This window comes from Leptonychotes weddellii, chromosome 7 (assembly GCF_054177405.1).
Source record: "Leptonychotes weddellii isolate Sample4059 chromosome 7, ASM5417740v2, whole genome shotgun sequence".
Taxonomy (NCBI): Eukaryota; Metazoa; Chordata; class Mammalia; order Carnivora; family Phocidae; genus Leptonychotes; species Leptonychotes weddellii.
This window is the reverse complement of record NC_138375.1, coordinates 72,935,345-72,948,060: the sequence shown is the minus strand read 5'-3', so window position 1 is coordinate 72,948,060 and position 12,716 is coordinate 72,935,345. Positions and strand designations below refer to the sequence as shown.

The following is a 12,716-nucleotide window of genomic DNA, read 5'->3' as shown; positions in this document are numbered from 1 at the left end:
GAACACAAACAGAGGGAATGGGAGAGGGAGAAGCAGGCTTCCTGCCGAGCAGGGAACCCGATACGGGCCTGGATCCCAGGACTCTGGGATCATGACCTGAGCCGAAGGCAGACGCTTAATGACTGAGCCACCCAGGCACTCCAAAACAAAATTTATTATTATTCTTTTGAGGGTAGTTAGGATTCTGAAACATTTTGCTTGCTTACTCTTTTTACACTCCATTACAAAACCACAAGTCCTTAAATGTCCTTAGTGTGTGTGTGTGTGTGTGTGTGTGTAGGAATGGGGGAGGGATGGGAGGCAAGAGGTTGGCAGAGAGGATAAAGAAGTTATTTATCTCTTTCTCATATCTCAGAAAGACATGATGACCCACCTAATTTGCTACTGCAGCAGTGAAGCATTTTTACCACAAGTCTGCAGAATTGAAGTATTTAAGACAAAACACAAGATAACGTGTTTCACACTTAAAAGCATGATAGACTCTAGCTTACAGGTAAGGTGAGGTGAGGAGACTTAACACTCTGTGGAGTTTTAAATATCTCTGATACTAAGTGCTTTGGCTGCAAAAATAACTCCAAAGGAACATGACCTGAGCTAAAGTATAGGGACGAGTCTCTTATCTGAGCAATATAAGGTGTGGAGTCCTTTTAATAAAATCCAGCCCTGCATATACTATATAACCTCTGAACACCCACGGCACCAACCCTGTGGTTCACTTCCTGTTTGGGATTCTTAAGTGCCCCGGGGAAGGAGGGGAGCCTAAGGGCTTGGACTATGCTTAACACAGTGGGGAAAGAGCAACTTTGAGGTATCATAGGACACAGACATCTTCTCTGGAATGATTACAAACATACTACTGTTTCTGGCAGAATTTTCAACATTGCAAATGAACTAGAACTCTACCACTGCATCTGTTCACATAGGCACTCATAAATTATTTATTGCATACTTACCTTGGGTTAGGATACAGCCCTTAAAAAGGTAATAACCCTCCCTTCATGGAGCTTTCATTCTTGAGAGGGAGATTGATAATACTGAAACAACAAACAGAAGCATGGTTTCAGAGAGTGATGAGTGCTGTGAAGAAAAGCAGGGTCCAGGAGACTGTTTGTGGCTATTTTCCGTGTGTGGTCAGGGAAAGGCTCTCTGCAGAGGTGACATTTGAGTCGAGACCTAGAGGACAAGAAGATACCAGCAGGCAAAGTACCAGGCAGAAGGAATCATTCTTGCGCAAGGAACACGCAAGAGGGATGGTTAACAATGCTGGATAGAACTTGTGGACTTCCAGGAACTGCAAGAAGGCCTCTGTGGCCAAAGCTTCGTTAGCACGTGTAGAGGAGGATCCGGAGTTAGACCAGGAGTTTCGCTTTTATTTTAACTGCGATTGGTACCCACTGGAGGTTTTAAACATGGAATGGAAAGGGGGTGATTTAATACAGTTGACATTTAAAAATACAATATTGCACTTCGATATCACTTCTTTAAAACCTAATTTCTAATTCCGTACGGGTCAAACGACGCCCCAGCCGTCCCTGTTTGCCCAGGCTGTTTGCGGCCGCCGCCGGCTTGTTTGCACCCGACGTACTGCTTTTGACAGCCCCGGAGGAGTGTGTGACAGTTGGCAGGCGCAGTGAGGCACAGCCAGAGCCAAGTCGCTGCTGGGGCCAGGGCTGCGGGAGGGGAGGAAGGGAAGGAGGCTGTGGCGGCGCGCTGGGAGGGCCGAGGCTTTCACTGCGAGCGTAGCGGCGCGCCCACTTCGAACAAGGGATAAGGAGGCGGGCCCCTACGAACCCGGGGTCCCTGGGGCCCTGGTTGTTCCATCCCGTAGGTTCGCGGGGTAATGCTTGGATTTGACACTGAAAACAATGCTGGCTCGCGGTTGGAGGCAATGGCGCGAGTAGAGGAGGCAGGAGCAACTTAGAGAGTTTCCGCTTCAACTCGGTAGCTTCGCCTGGCCTGGCCACCGGCCCCTGCGGCTGCACCCACTGGAGCCGCAGGTGTTGATTTAAAGCTCGGCTCCAGCAGGCCTTCTGCTCATATATCGCGGCGCCCGCACCCCCGGCGAATCCAGCTCCAGGTTTTGTGATCCGCTTGCATGTAGAGGCCGCACCCTGAACTGCCCGCGCGGTAGGACTGGAACCTGGGCATCTGGGGCCCTGCGGGGGTCCCCGCCCTCCCATCCGTCTCCTGGCCTCCTACTGCTAGGGACCACTCTGGTGTGGGCGGGCAGCCCTTCCGGGATGACCCACAGCACCTGCTCCCTCTGGCCTTGGCGAAGTGAGCAATCTGGAGCCAGTCTCCGCAGGGAAACCGAAGCTTCGAATTCTGGGGAGCGACCTTCGCCCGGGGCGCCAGCTCTGCCTCCAGATCGCGGCCTCAGTGGCACCTCTCAGTGAGGCCTCTGTTCACCAAGCCGTCCGAATTAGCTATCCACTCACTCTCCATCACATCACTCTGATTTAATGCTCAGCGGGACATTTCTTTCAGTCTTGTGTGCCTTCTGTGTTTGTTTATTGTCCTGTCTCTGGAATGTCCACTACACGGGGCATTGGTCGTTGTTTTGGGGTGCAGTATCGGGTTCCCGGCGCCTAGGACCCGGCCGGGCCGGGATGCAGTGGGCCGTCATCTTTGCTGAATGACTGAATACTGTGCCCCAGTATTGAAGAGCCTGAGCGGCAGGTCTTCCTGGAGGGGCGTGGCTCTTTCAAGCCTCGCCCATGAGGCTGCCCCCACCTCTAACCCGCTCCTCCCTTTCCTCTCCCAGGAGTCGGCATCGGGCTGTGAGGTGTTTTTCCCTCCGGCCTCCCTCGCTCTTTCTGCAGCTGTTGCAAAAACCCGGAGCAGCGGAACCTCAGAGCGGCGGAGCGGCGCCGCCCCTCTCGGCACCTCCCCGACAGCCCCTGGCGGCCGCGCTGGGCATGCTCAGTCGACAGGGCCGCTTCAGTTCTTGGAGTAGGAAGCTTGGGCGCTTCGGCTGTAAGGCACAGCGGCGGGGGGAAAATGGATCCCTTTACTAACGGTGAGTAGGCGAGCAGAGGCGTCGGGGTTGGGACTCTCTGGGGGGCAGAGGGACGTTGGCCGTCGGGACACGCGGGATCGAGCTGCAGTCGCCCCCACCGTGGGTTTCCCACGAGGGTTTGAGGGCGGTGGAAGCGGACTGGGGGAGGCAGCTGGAGCCTGGAGGTGGGTGGGGGGGCGGGCCGAGGCCGGCGCAGGACCGGGGGCTGGCGTGAAGGTCAGTGCCACCGTCTGCCGAGGGCCTGGGGGCGTCGGGTGCCTCCAGACCGAAGCTGCGCTGCGTGGCCAGGTGCGCGAACAGCAAAGTTTGGGCTGCTTTGCGCAGAGGAGGGGAAAGTTGGCCTTCTGGGTTTGCCCCTGGAGAAGGTGGTGTCCGCCAAGGCTCTTCTGGCAGCAAGGGTTAAGCCTCGGCCACTGCCAAACCAAACTTGTGTGGTGCGCAAGGAGCTGTCCCCCGTTGTCCTTCCTCGAGTTGCCTGCGTGACTTTTCCTAACAGGGCGGGGTGGGGGGGTGCTTGGCAGGTTAATTTAGTAGAAGGAAGGGAAACTTGCAGAAAGGCTTGCTTGGTCCTGCTCTGTCGAGGAGGTGCCTGCCCGCATTGTCACCCTCCTGTCTGTTGGTGAGGCACTCTGCAGGGCGTTCAAGCTTCCTTTCACGGGCTCCCGATAATACCAGTTTTTCAGTCGAAGACTCATTAAATATCAGGGGTCCGTCATGGTGATATCACAATGTGACATGAGGCGAGAGTCAAAGCAGAAGCCTGCAGGAAGCCCTGCAAACAGCCACAGCTCTTTACTGAATGGACAGAATAAATCCCACCCTAGTTAAAACCGATGGCTTTTGTTTGGACCAGAAGTGCCAGAGTCACAATACAGGGGTGAGATGTCTTACCATTTTGTGGCGTTGAGGATATGGATTTCCTTTTGGGACAGAAAGTAGGAAGAATGCCAGTAAGGGAGAATTCACACTAAAATTAGACGATTCACTCTGTAGTTGACATGTATTTTCTTGCGGGTGGTTTGTTACTTCAGGTAGACAGTTTGTCGCATTAATAGAAGCCAGCGTCTACTCCGGTTTAGGTGGGTCACTTGCCTCAAGAGATAGAGACATTGCCCACTATATCCCAAACCCTAGCCAGACTTTGTTGTATGCTGTTCATTCATAGGACTGCAAATTACTCATTATATTCTTCCCTGTCCCTAACTCAGAATGCTTTATTCTACTGCCATCTTCCTGTCTGTACTGTCTAATTAGGCTTAATGATGGCAACTTTAATTCTGAATTTCCTTTCTCATTCAGGTTCTATTTGTAATTTCTAAGGCTCTAAGAATAGTGGGGTAAAGTTACTAAGAGAATTAAGGAATACTGGAGCTGAAAGTAAACTTAGAGACCATCTAGTATTTTAAGTGTAAAATATGTTTAATACAAATCATTAAATCCTTTCAAATGAATATTCCAAGGCTTTTTCTTTGTCCTAGGTAGAATACCTAGAGCTTCCATGTTTGTAGGATTTTAAATGTGAACTTTCACTTAAAAAAAATTCCCTACAAGGCTGAGTCACCGATTTGGTCAAGACTAGTGCTAGTTGATTTGGAAGACCTGTGCCTACAGAATTAAAATACATTGTCAGATCCTCCAACTGGGGTCTTTTCTCCCTTCTTAAAATATGTTCCTCCTGATGTTAATATTTAATATTTGCAGATTGTCACATTTGAGAGGACGATGGAAAAGTCCCAGAGAGGTAACAAAGAGGGAGGAATGCTTCAACTACTATGTAGGAAATTGGATTTTTATTCTTTTTCCTGTCCTCCAGATTTTCAGAATCTGCTGGAAACAGTTTGACGGTGCAACATTTTAGTTAATGTGTTAATCACTTGTTGAAGGCTTATCGAAGTGTCCTTTAACAAGGAACTAGAAACTACAACATCTAAAGTCAACCAAAAATTAGCTCCTAGCAACTTGAGGTGCTTTTTAGGTTTAAGGCTGACTGTTTATTTATTTCAGACCTTTTGAAGGATAGCTTAGAATTTTTCTAGTGTCTTTAAACGGGACTTGTTTAAGTATGTTTATCTTTGTACTTAATCCTATTGAGTACAAAGGATACGTACAGCTAATTCTTCTCCCCTAGGTCTGAGTATTTTGATGCAGAGTATTTCATTATCCCTAGAATTTATAATTACAGGATTTATCAAGCTTGATCTTGGCTTTTGTTGCGCATTCACCCTCTTCTAGTAAAATCTTCACCACGTACACTTTCTTATATATCCCTGCTTATAGAGAGGTGTGAGAGCTTAGCAAAACCAGTTTCAGCAGTTCCGAACCACTTGTCTTTCAATTAAAATGTTGTCAGTGGTTTCACGCTCAGACCTAGAAATTTGTAAAGGAGGCAGATTTAGTTTCTGTTTTGTCATTTTTGACTTTCAGTACTCATCTATTCCAGTAGGGCTTTCTGTACTTTCCCTGTTTTCCATCAAAACTTGCTGCTCCTATGGCTCATTTGTCTTGGGCCCTCCCTGGTCTTTGCCTGCTGATAATGGGTTCATTTGATGAATATCCTATGTTAATCTGTCCAGGTAACATACTGCTTCAACCTATTTAATATGTGTATCTCCAGAAAGGGTTTTAAGAAGGGACCTTAGTGCCAGCAGTTCACATTTGGCTCAGGAGGTATTTTTGATCTTGCCCTTGGGAAGGGACTGCTGACTATTACATACTGCAGACTATATCCAGTCTGGCTTTGGATTCTTGGTGACTTTTTTATGGGGAGAAAGATGTGCTGGACTAGTACTCAAGATTGGTTTGCCAGTAACCGTTATGTCCTGTTAGGCAGTTAGAGGTGAAACTCTTAGAAAATAGTCATTTATATATTACAAAAAAAAAAAAAAAACAAAAACACACAAAAAACCAAAAAATTGATGGCAACTCTCTAGATGTTTTGATAGATGTACTAGATTAGGGCAAGTAGTTATCTGATGACTTTATTTCTCTTTATTTCTTTATTTCTTCTCCTAATCCTTTGCAGGATTAGGGTATTTGAGAATAATTTAAATTCACATTAAGGACTGTAAACGTCAAGGCTCAGTCTTAGAATCTGATCAAGGAGTTCTGAGGTTAGGGCTAGAAAAATGTGGGACTTCATTTTGAGGATACCAGAAGTATTCACCAGAAGGGAGATTTTGAGAACTTTATTAGGTCAGCAAATTCAGGATTTGGAAGCATATTGATGGAGAAGGCCTTTTTTTCCTGATACATACATATATTCATCATTTTTTTCTTATGAACAAAGTTCCCAGGAATCACTTTAGTACTACTGCCTGGTATATAACCAAACAAGGGGGATTTACCTGTCTTACAAACTATCTTTGTTTTTGTTTTCAGATTGACATCCAATTAGAACTATTACCCAGCTTCCAAAATGGGAAGTCTGGAGAACAAATTCGGTATTAATGGGTTGTAAGGCAGTATCAAATTGTGATTTCATCTTTTGATCTTACAAATAACAGTTGTCCTATAGCTATGCATTTCTTTTTTTTTAACAAAATAGCATCATCAGTCAAAAATATGAGCTTACCCCATTTTGTTTATATATATATAAACATTTCTTTTGTTCTATGATAAATGACCACATTGAAAGAAAATCCTTAAAATGGAAGATCATTGTTGCTCTGTGTAATGGAATATAAGTAAAAATATGTTTTTACCTTCTGTCTTGAGTTTTCTATTTCAGTTAAGTGAAATAGGACTGTATAGAAATCAGATATTAACATCATTTAATATTCTAAGGTTGAGGCTGTAATTAGAAACTATCCAGTTTTTAAGGAAAGAAGTGGGGGGAAAGTCCTTTGCTTTGCATAACAATTTCCAAAAAAGTGTGTCTTGAGACAGACAGCATATTTTAGGAACGATTAAAATCAGTGATTTTTTTTTTAAAGATTTTATTTATTTATTTGAAAGAGAGAGAGAAAGAGCACAAGCAAGGGGAGGGGCAGGCAGAGGGAGAAGCAGGCTCCCCACAGAGCAGGGAGCCTGACAAGGTGCTCCATCCCAGGACTCTGGGATCCTGACCTGTGCCGAAGGCAGATGCTTAACCGACTGAGCTACCCAGGCATGCCTAAAATCAGTGATTATCACTTATCTATAGATGATCCTTGAGAGATGTAAGATACATAACCAGAAAGATTGGTTATAAGGAAATTATCATACAGAAAATAAGCCAGGGGTGATTTCCTTTTCAGTAATTCATCAAACACTGTCTTTTGAATGCCCACTTACAACTAGACTTTCTGCTGGACACACTTGCAGGAAACCCACAAACCTGTCAGCAGATAATGCCGACCTAAATAAGAGAAATGAAATGGAAAAATCTAGTTTTGTTTTCATGCTAATATACAACTAAGAAATATAGTAGAAACAAAAAGGCAATAAAACTTTAAGATAGTTTTCTAATTGTGAAATAAATGTACAGAATTGTCTTTATAACCTGTTCATGTAACATCTGTCACCAGTAAGTTCACATTTGTAATGATTCAGTGTAATACTTCTGTTAGGAAACAACAGCATTCTGAACCCTCTCTGTGAAAGTATTAGGAAATTGAGATATGAAGGAATTTAGCCAGGGTTACTCCTGAAGTTGTGATGGAGCTGGATTAGGCCCATGGCTCTTGGCAGTTGAGGTTAGGACAGTGTCACTGTGTTCTGTCAGTTAGTTACCTCATGTCTTAAAAACTGTAGGAGGTTGGAACTAGAGCTAATAATACTAGTAGATCTTTCCATAATATTATTGGAGCAACGAGAGAAAGTCTTTCTTTTTTTAAAATTTGAATCCCTAGATATGTACATTTTCTGAGTGTTCACAAGAAACCAGGATTGGGAATCAAGGGAAATTTTGGAGCTTTTGTAGTGGTTCAGCAATTTGTGTATCTAGTGGCCTTTGTAAAGAAAGCTGCTCATTGCCGTGGTGTTTCTGTTCAGCAAATAGGACAGAAACAAAATAGTTTTTGTTCCTTAGTCTATGGAAGGGTGGTTAGGATTCCCTTGTAACCTGATTTGTTGTAATCCATATGTGATTGTCTTGGGAGTACCTGTAGGACTTTGAATCCAAAGATCTTTAGGGAAAATTGGGACTTAAGAGAATTAGTGATGAAGATGAAAGAAATGTAGAGATTTAAGGTAAAGCGGGAAGCCGATAGGCAGAGATTTCCAAAATGGTCATATCTTGAGCCTCGCAAATCTTTGGCTGAGAAATGAGTTTAGTTTGGAGAGTAGGACACTGATGTGTGAGGTCGAAAGATGGAGGAATTGGGGTTGGAAGGGGCAAGTAGATGGGACTGGTTAGACAAAAGCAATTGAGAGATGAGGGGATGCGTGAGTTAAGACTAGCATTTGAAAGCCCTGGAAGGAGATAGAAAACATTTGCCACAAGTTAAATTATACTGTGTACTTCTCTGTCTGATAGTAAAAAAATTCATAGTCTCTTATAAGTTAAGACTGTTCACTTTCCTGGGGGCGTCTGGCTGGCTCAGTTGGTACAAGCATGCGACTCTTGATCTCAGGGTTGTGAGTTCAAGCCCACACCGGGCGTGGAGCCTACTTTAAAAAAAAAAAAAAAAAAGACTGTTCACTTTCCTGAATGTTTTAGATTTCAAGAAAAACATTAGCAAGAGGAATATAGAGCCATTGACTTTGTAGGAGCATCGTGATCACAGTTTATATTTTTTAGTGCCTGGTTTGGCTTCACTTTTCTACTGATGCTTATGATTGAACAATGAACCAATTTAGTTTTTAAAAAGTTCAGCCTTAGCATCTAAACTAGGAAGAAACCAGTTCATTTACCAAATAAAGAAAATTCAGGCTTCTAAGGGAGTTTGAAAAAACAATGGAGAAGCAAGTTCAATAGTAAAAGACCCTTTGAAGTTCTTTTCCTTTAGTGTGTATTGCTTAATGAGGGTCTCCTGGGCATTCCTTCCACATATTTCATGAATGCGGCCACTAAAATAAAACTTAAGCTAATTGTTTGGATTTTTTGTAAATTGAGGGATTGGGTGGTCCAGAGTTTTCTCTAGACCCCTGGTGCTGTCCAAGGAGGCCAAGCCAGTGATCTGGGATGAAGGGAGGTAAAGGCTTCCTGATGCTTCTATGGGGAGCGCTTCATAAGCTGGGCTAACAGGAGAATGGGAAGTGCAGTGAGAGAATGGGTACCTTTGTGGGTTGGGTGTGCTCCTTTCCTTCCTGGACCTTGCAGCAAGCAATGACCAGGACCGTGTGGTAGTGTTTCTTAGAACAACTGCCTCAGCTGTCATTCACTGGGCAAGAAGGCTTTGGGCCATGGTATTTCTCACAGCTGAAACTGTTATTTCATAAGATTTAAAAAAGTTGTTAGAACAGTCATCATCTCAGCAGCATTATACCATTCCCAGTTTCTTTTTAGAGGAAAAATGCATGGTGGTTAGTGGGAGTGATTGAGGACAGCTAAATGTTTTAAAGATCTTTCTTTAACTTGGTATTGATAGTTTGATTTGAAGATAGAAGTAGTGTGATCCTTGTCTAGTTTCGTCTCATTCCATAATTGTCAAAATGTCCTCAATGTTTAAGTAAGGGAGGCTGCTGTGGTCCTTGGAGCTTGGTGGAAGGAACTAGTATATTCAAGATTTATCAAAGTAATTTCCATAAGTTTGGGCTGGTTCCCCTTTATACTTATTAGCAGTATTTTCTCTGGCCTTTAAACTAAATGCTAAGTACCTAAGCCCTTTGGGCCACTGACATTGTCCTTTTAGTATCTAGATTGGGTGGCTAGTTTAAAAAACAACTCAGACGAGTGTAGAGTATTGAGTGTGAGTGGGACTAAGAAATGCTTTGCTCTTTAGAATAGCAGCCTCCCTTCCATCTGTATCAGTACAGGCTACTGAGAGGCTTGATAAGTTTTTATTTGGAGGAAGTACACAGAAAAATAATTGAATGTAAAAGGAGGGTCCAGCCTGATTTGGGGATAAGATAATAGTGTTTTGAATTAGGTAGAAATAAGCAAATGTTCACTAAAGTGTGGCTTATTTTGCTCCAGGGCAGTTTATTGCAGTTGGGTACATAGCTCTATTTTAATTAATTGCCGATTCAGGAAACACTATTGAGATAAAGTCTTGAAGAATTCATGCATAGAAGCTTTTCTTGGCAGATAATGAAATGATAATGACTATTGGTAGACAGAAATGTGGTTACAATCCCAGACTTTTGGATAATTATCATATACATTTAAATGAGTTAATGATAGTCAAACTGACCCTCAGCAAGTTGTAAATTGATGTCAACGTTTTTGCTATGAAGATTCAAGATTATCATCTCCCTTGTATTTTACCAGTCTGATGAGTCAGATGGAAAAGTATTTCAAAATTATCAGCAAAATAGTTTTTTCAAATCTGACATCAGCTCTAGCAAATTTATTCACCAGTTGAAGTATTTTCTAACCCATAAGCTTTCTGCATATGTTGAAGAGTTCTCATACATTTTCTTTGCAGATCTCCATCAGTGTTATGCATTCTCTTTAAATCACTCACAGATATTCTTTAGACCTAAATCCATTTTTCATTTTAAATAAAGAATTATGATAGGTTAACATTCTTTGAAACTGTATCCAAATAGTTGATGGAATTAAAATAAACCTTTAGCTTTTGCTCTTCAGAAAGTATTTGCAGTTATGTAGATTTACCCGGGAGATTAATGAGCACAAATATTTAGACATCATTAACAGTTTCAATTACTTTTTACAACTAAGTGTTTCTCAGAGGTCCCCTGAGGATTGTCAAGGATTGTGGGACCTATGTTATGAGGAAATTAAAAAAAAAAAACTATATCCGATAAAGATTATAAATTTGATTGGAGGACAAGTTGATGTAAATATAAACATTACAGTAAATGATTTAGCTTAGAAAAGGAAAATGAAATTGAAAATTAAGCTCAATAATTTTATTTTTACCCAAAGGATATTAGTTAACTTTTTTTTTTTTTTAAAGATTTTATTTATTTGTTTGACAGAGAGAGACACAGCGAGAGAGGGAACAGAAGCAGGGGGAGTGGGAGAGGGAGAAGCAGGCTTCCCTTGGAGCAGGGAACCCCATGCAGGGCTCGATCCCAGGACCCCGGGATCATGACCTGAGCAGAAGGCAGACGCTTAATGACTGAGCCACCCAGGCGCCCCAGGATATTAGTTAACTTTTAAGGGAATGAAATGGCATATATTTATGTGAATTCTGTTCATTATGACAGTATTCTGCACTGTTTGTATTCTTTAGTCTGGGATATCATGTTGTACTTGTTAACTTGATGTGTTTTAGGTATCCTCTAGCCAGAATTTTAACTAGAGTATTTCCTCTGTGGAGTCGACAGTGTTTCTGACTGGGGGTTGTTAAGTAGAATTAAATGATTATTATTAGGACTTTGTACATTATTATAAATTTTATATTTTCTCTTGGTTCTTTATTAATTTCATTCTAACTAACAACCAGAGAAAGCAAATACAGGAGCGTGCGCACACACACACATATACAGAATTTATTGTACAAAAAATTTTTTAGAAGATGAATGTTTTGGACTTAAGTCTATTTTATTGAAACCAAGTAATACTGGGATTCAAATGTACTTAATTGTTTTCTTTTTTGTTGTTATTTTTCTTTTATTGTGAATTTCTTTTTACATCTTGCTAATAGCTTTTCTTTGTCTCTTATTTTCATCAAGACTAAAAATATTGCAAACCAAAATTAGTGTTCTACATCCCCTTGCTCCTTTCTTCTTTTGGGGAGTCAGCAGTTGGGGTCAGAGAAGAAGCATAGAGGGAATATTTTAATACAAATTCTTCTTGCATACCATTTTACACTGTGTCAATTAACAAGTATTTTTTAAATTTGTTTTGGACAGGCCCCCACTTACCTCTTTTTAAAAAGATAATAGCTTTTATTTTTTTATTTTTTTAAAGATTTTATTTATTTATTTGGCAGAGAGACACAGCGAGAGAGGGAACAGAAGCAGGGGGAGTGGGAGAGGGAGAAGCAGGCTTCCCACGGAGCAGGGAACCCCATGCAGGGCTCGATCCCAGGACCCTAGGATCATGACCTGAGCCCAAGGCAGATGCTTAACGACTGAGCCACCCAGGCGCCCCAAAAGATAATAGCTTTTAAAAAGATTCTCCTCTTAAATAAATATATTAAAATATACCTTCACTATGTGCTAACTTGTTCCAAGCTTTGTTCTTAAAGCTGGAGTACAAGTAAGAATATGCAGTATGGTCTCTGCATTTGGAAAACTTACATTCCAGCAGAATAAATTTTAAAAAGATGTATATGAACACACAAATTGGTACACTCTCTTTGAAAAAACTTGGTGGAGCACAGGTCCTATCCCACACTGCTTTCCTTAATTATATTTGGTTTTTATACTTTTATTTTATTTTATTTTTTTTCATTTTAGAGATCTACCTCCTTTTTATAAGACTACTGCATAGTGTAGCCTAATGGTGAAGAGTAATTCATACTGCCAGCATTAAAATCCTGGCTCCTCACTCACTAGCTCTGTGACTCTTATTTAAAGATATTACCAAGATGTTTTAGTAAGTTACGTTAAAAAACTAAAATGTGATGTTAAGAAAAAAAAAAAGAAGAAGAAGAAGGTAGCGGGAGGGGAAGAATGAAGCGGGGGAAATCGGAGGGGTAGA

At 42.2% G+C, this 12,716-nt stretch overlaps 1 protein-coding gene across 6 annotated transcripts in view; it reads left to right on the top strand.

The window, feature by feature from the left end:
* The first annotated feature begins 1,897 nt into the window (after window positions 1–1,897).
* LNPEP (leucyl and cystinyl aminopeptidase) overlaps window positions 1,898–12,716 on the top strand; it is a 90,605-nt gene continuing 79,786 nt past the window's right edge. For 5 of the 6 annotated variants that reach the window (XR_014147044.1, XR_014147043.1, XR_014147042.1 and 2 more), the window contains exon 1: window positions 1,900–3,019. Coding sequence is in view for 2 of the 6 variants with exons in the window: in XM_081826513.1 (XP_081682639.1) it covers window positions 3,001–3,019 (19 nt within the window). In the remaining 4 variants the exon portion in view is untranslated. Of the gene's footprint in view, window positions 3,020–12,716 lie in introns of all 6 variants that reach the window. The other variant, XM_081826514.1, reaches the window with a different exon arrangement.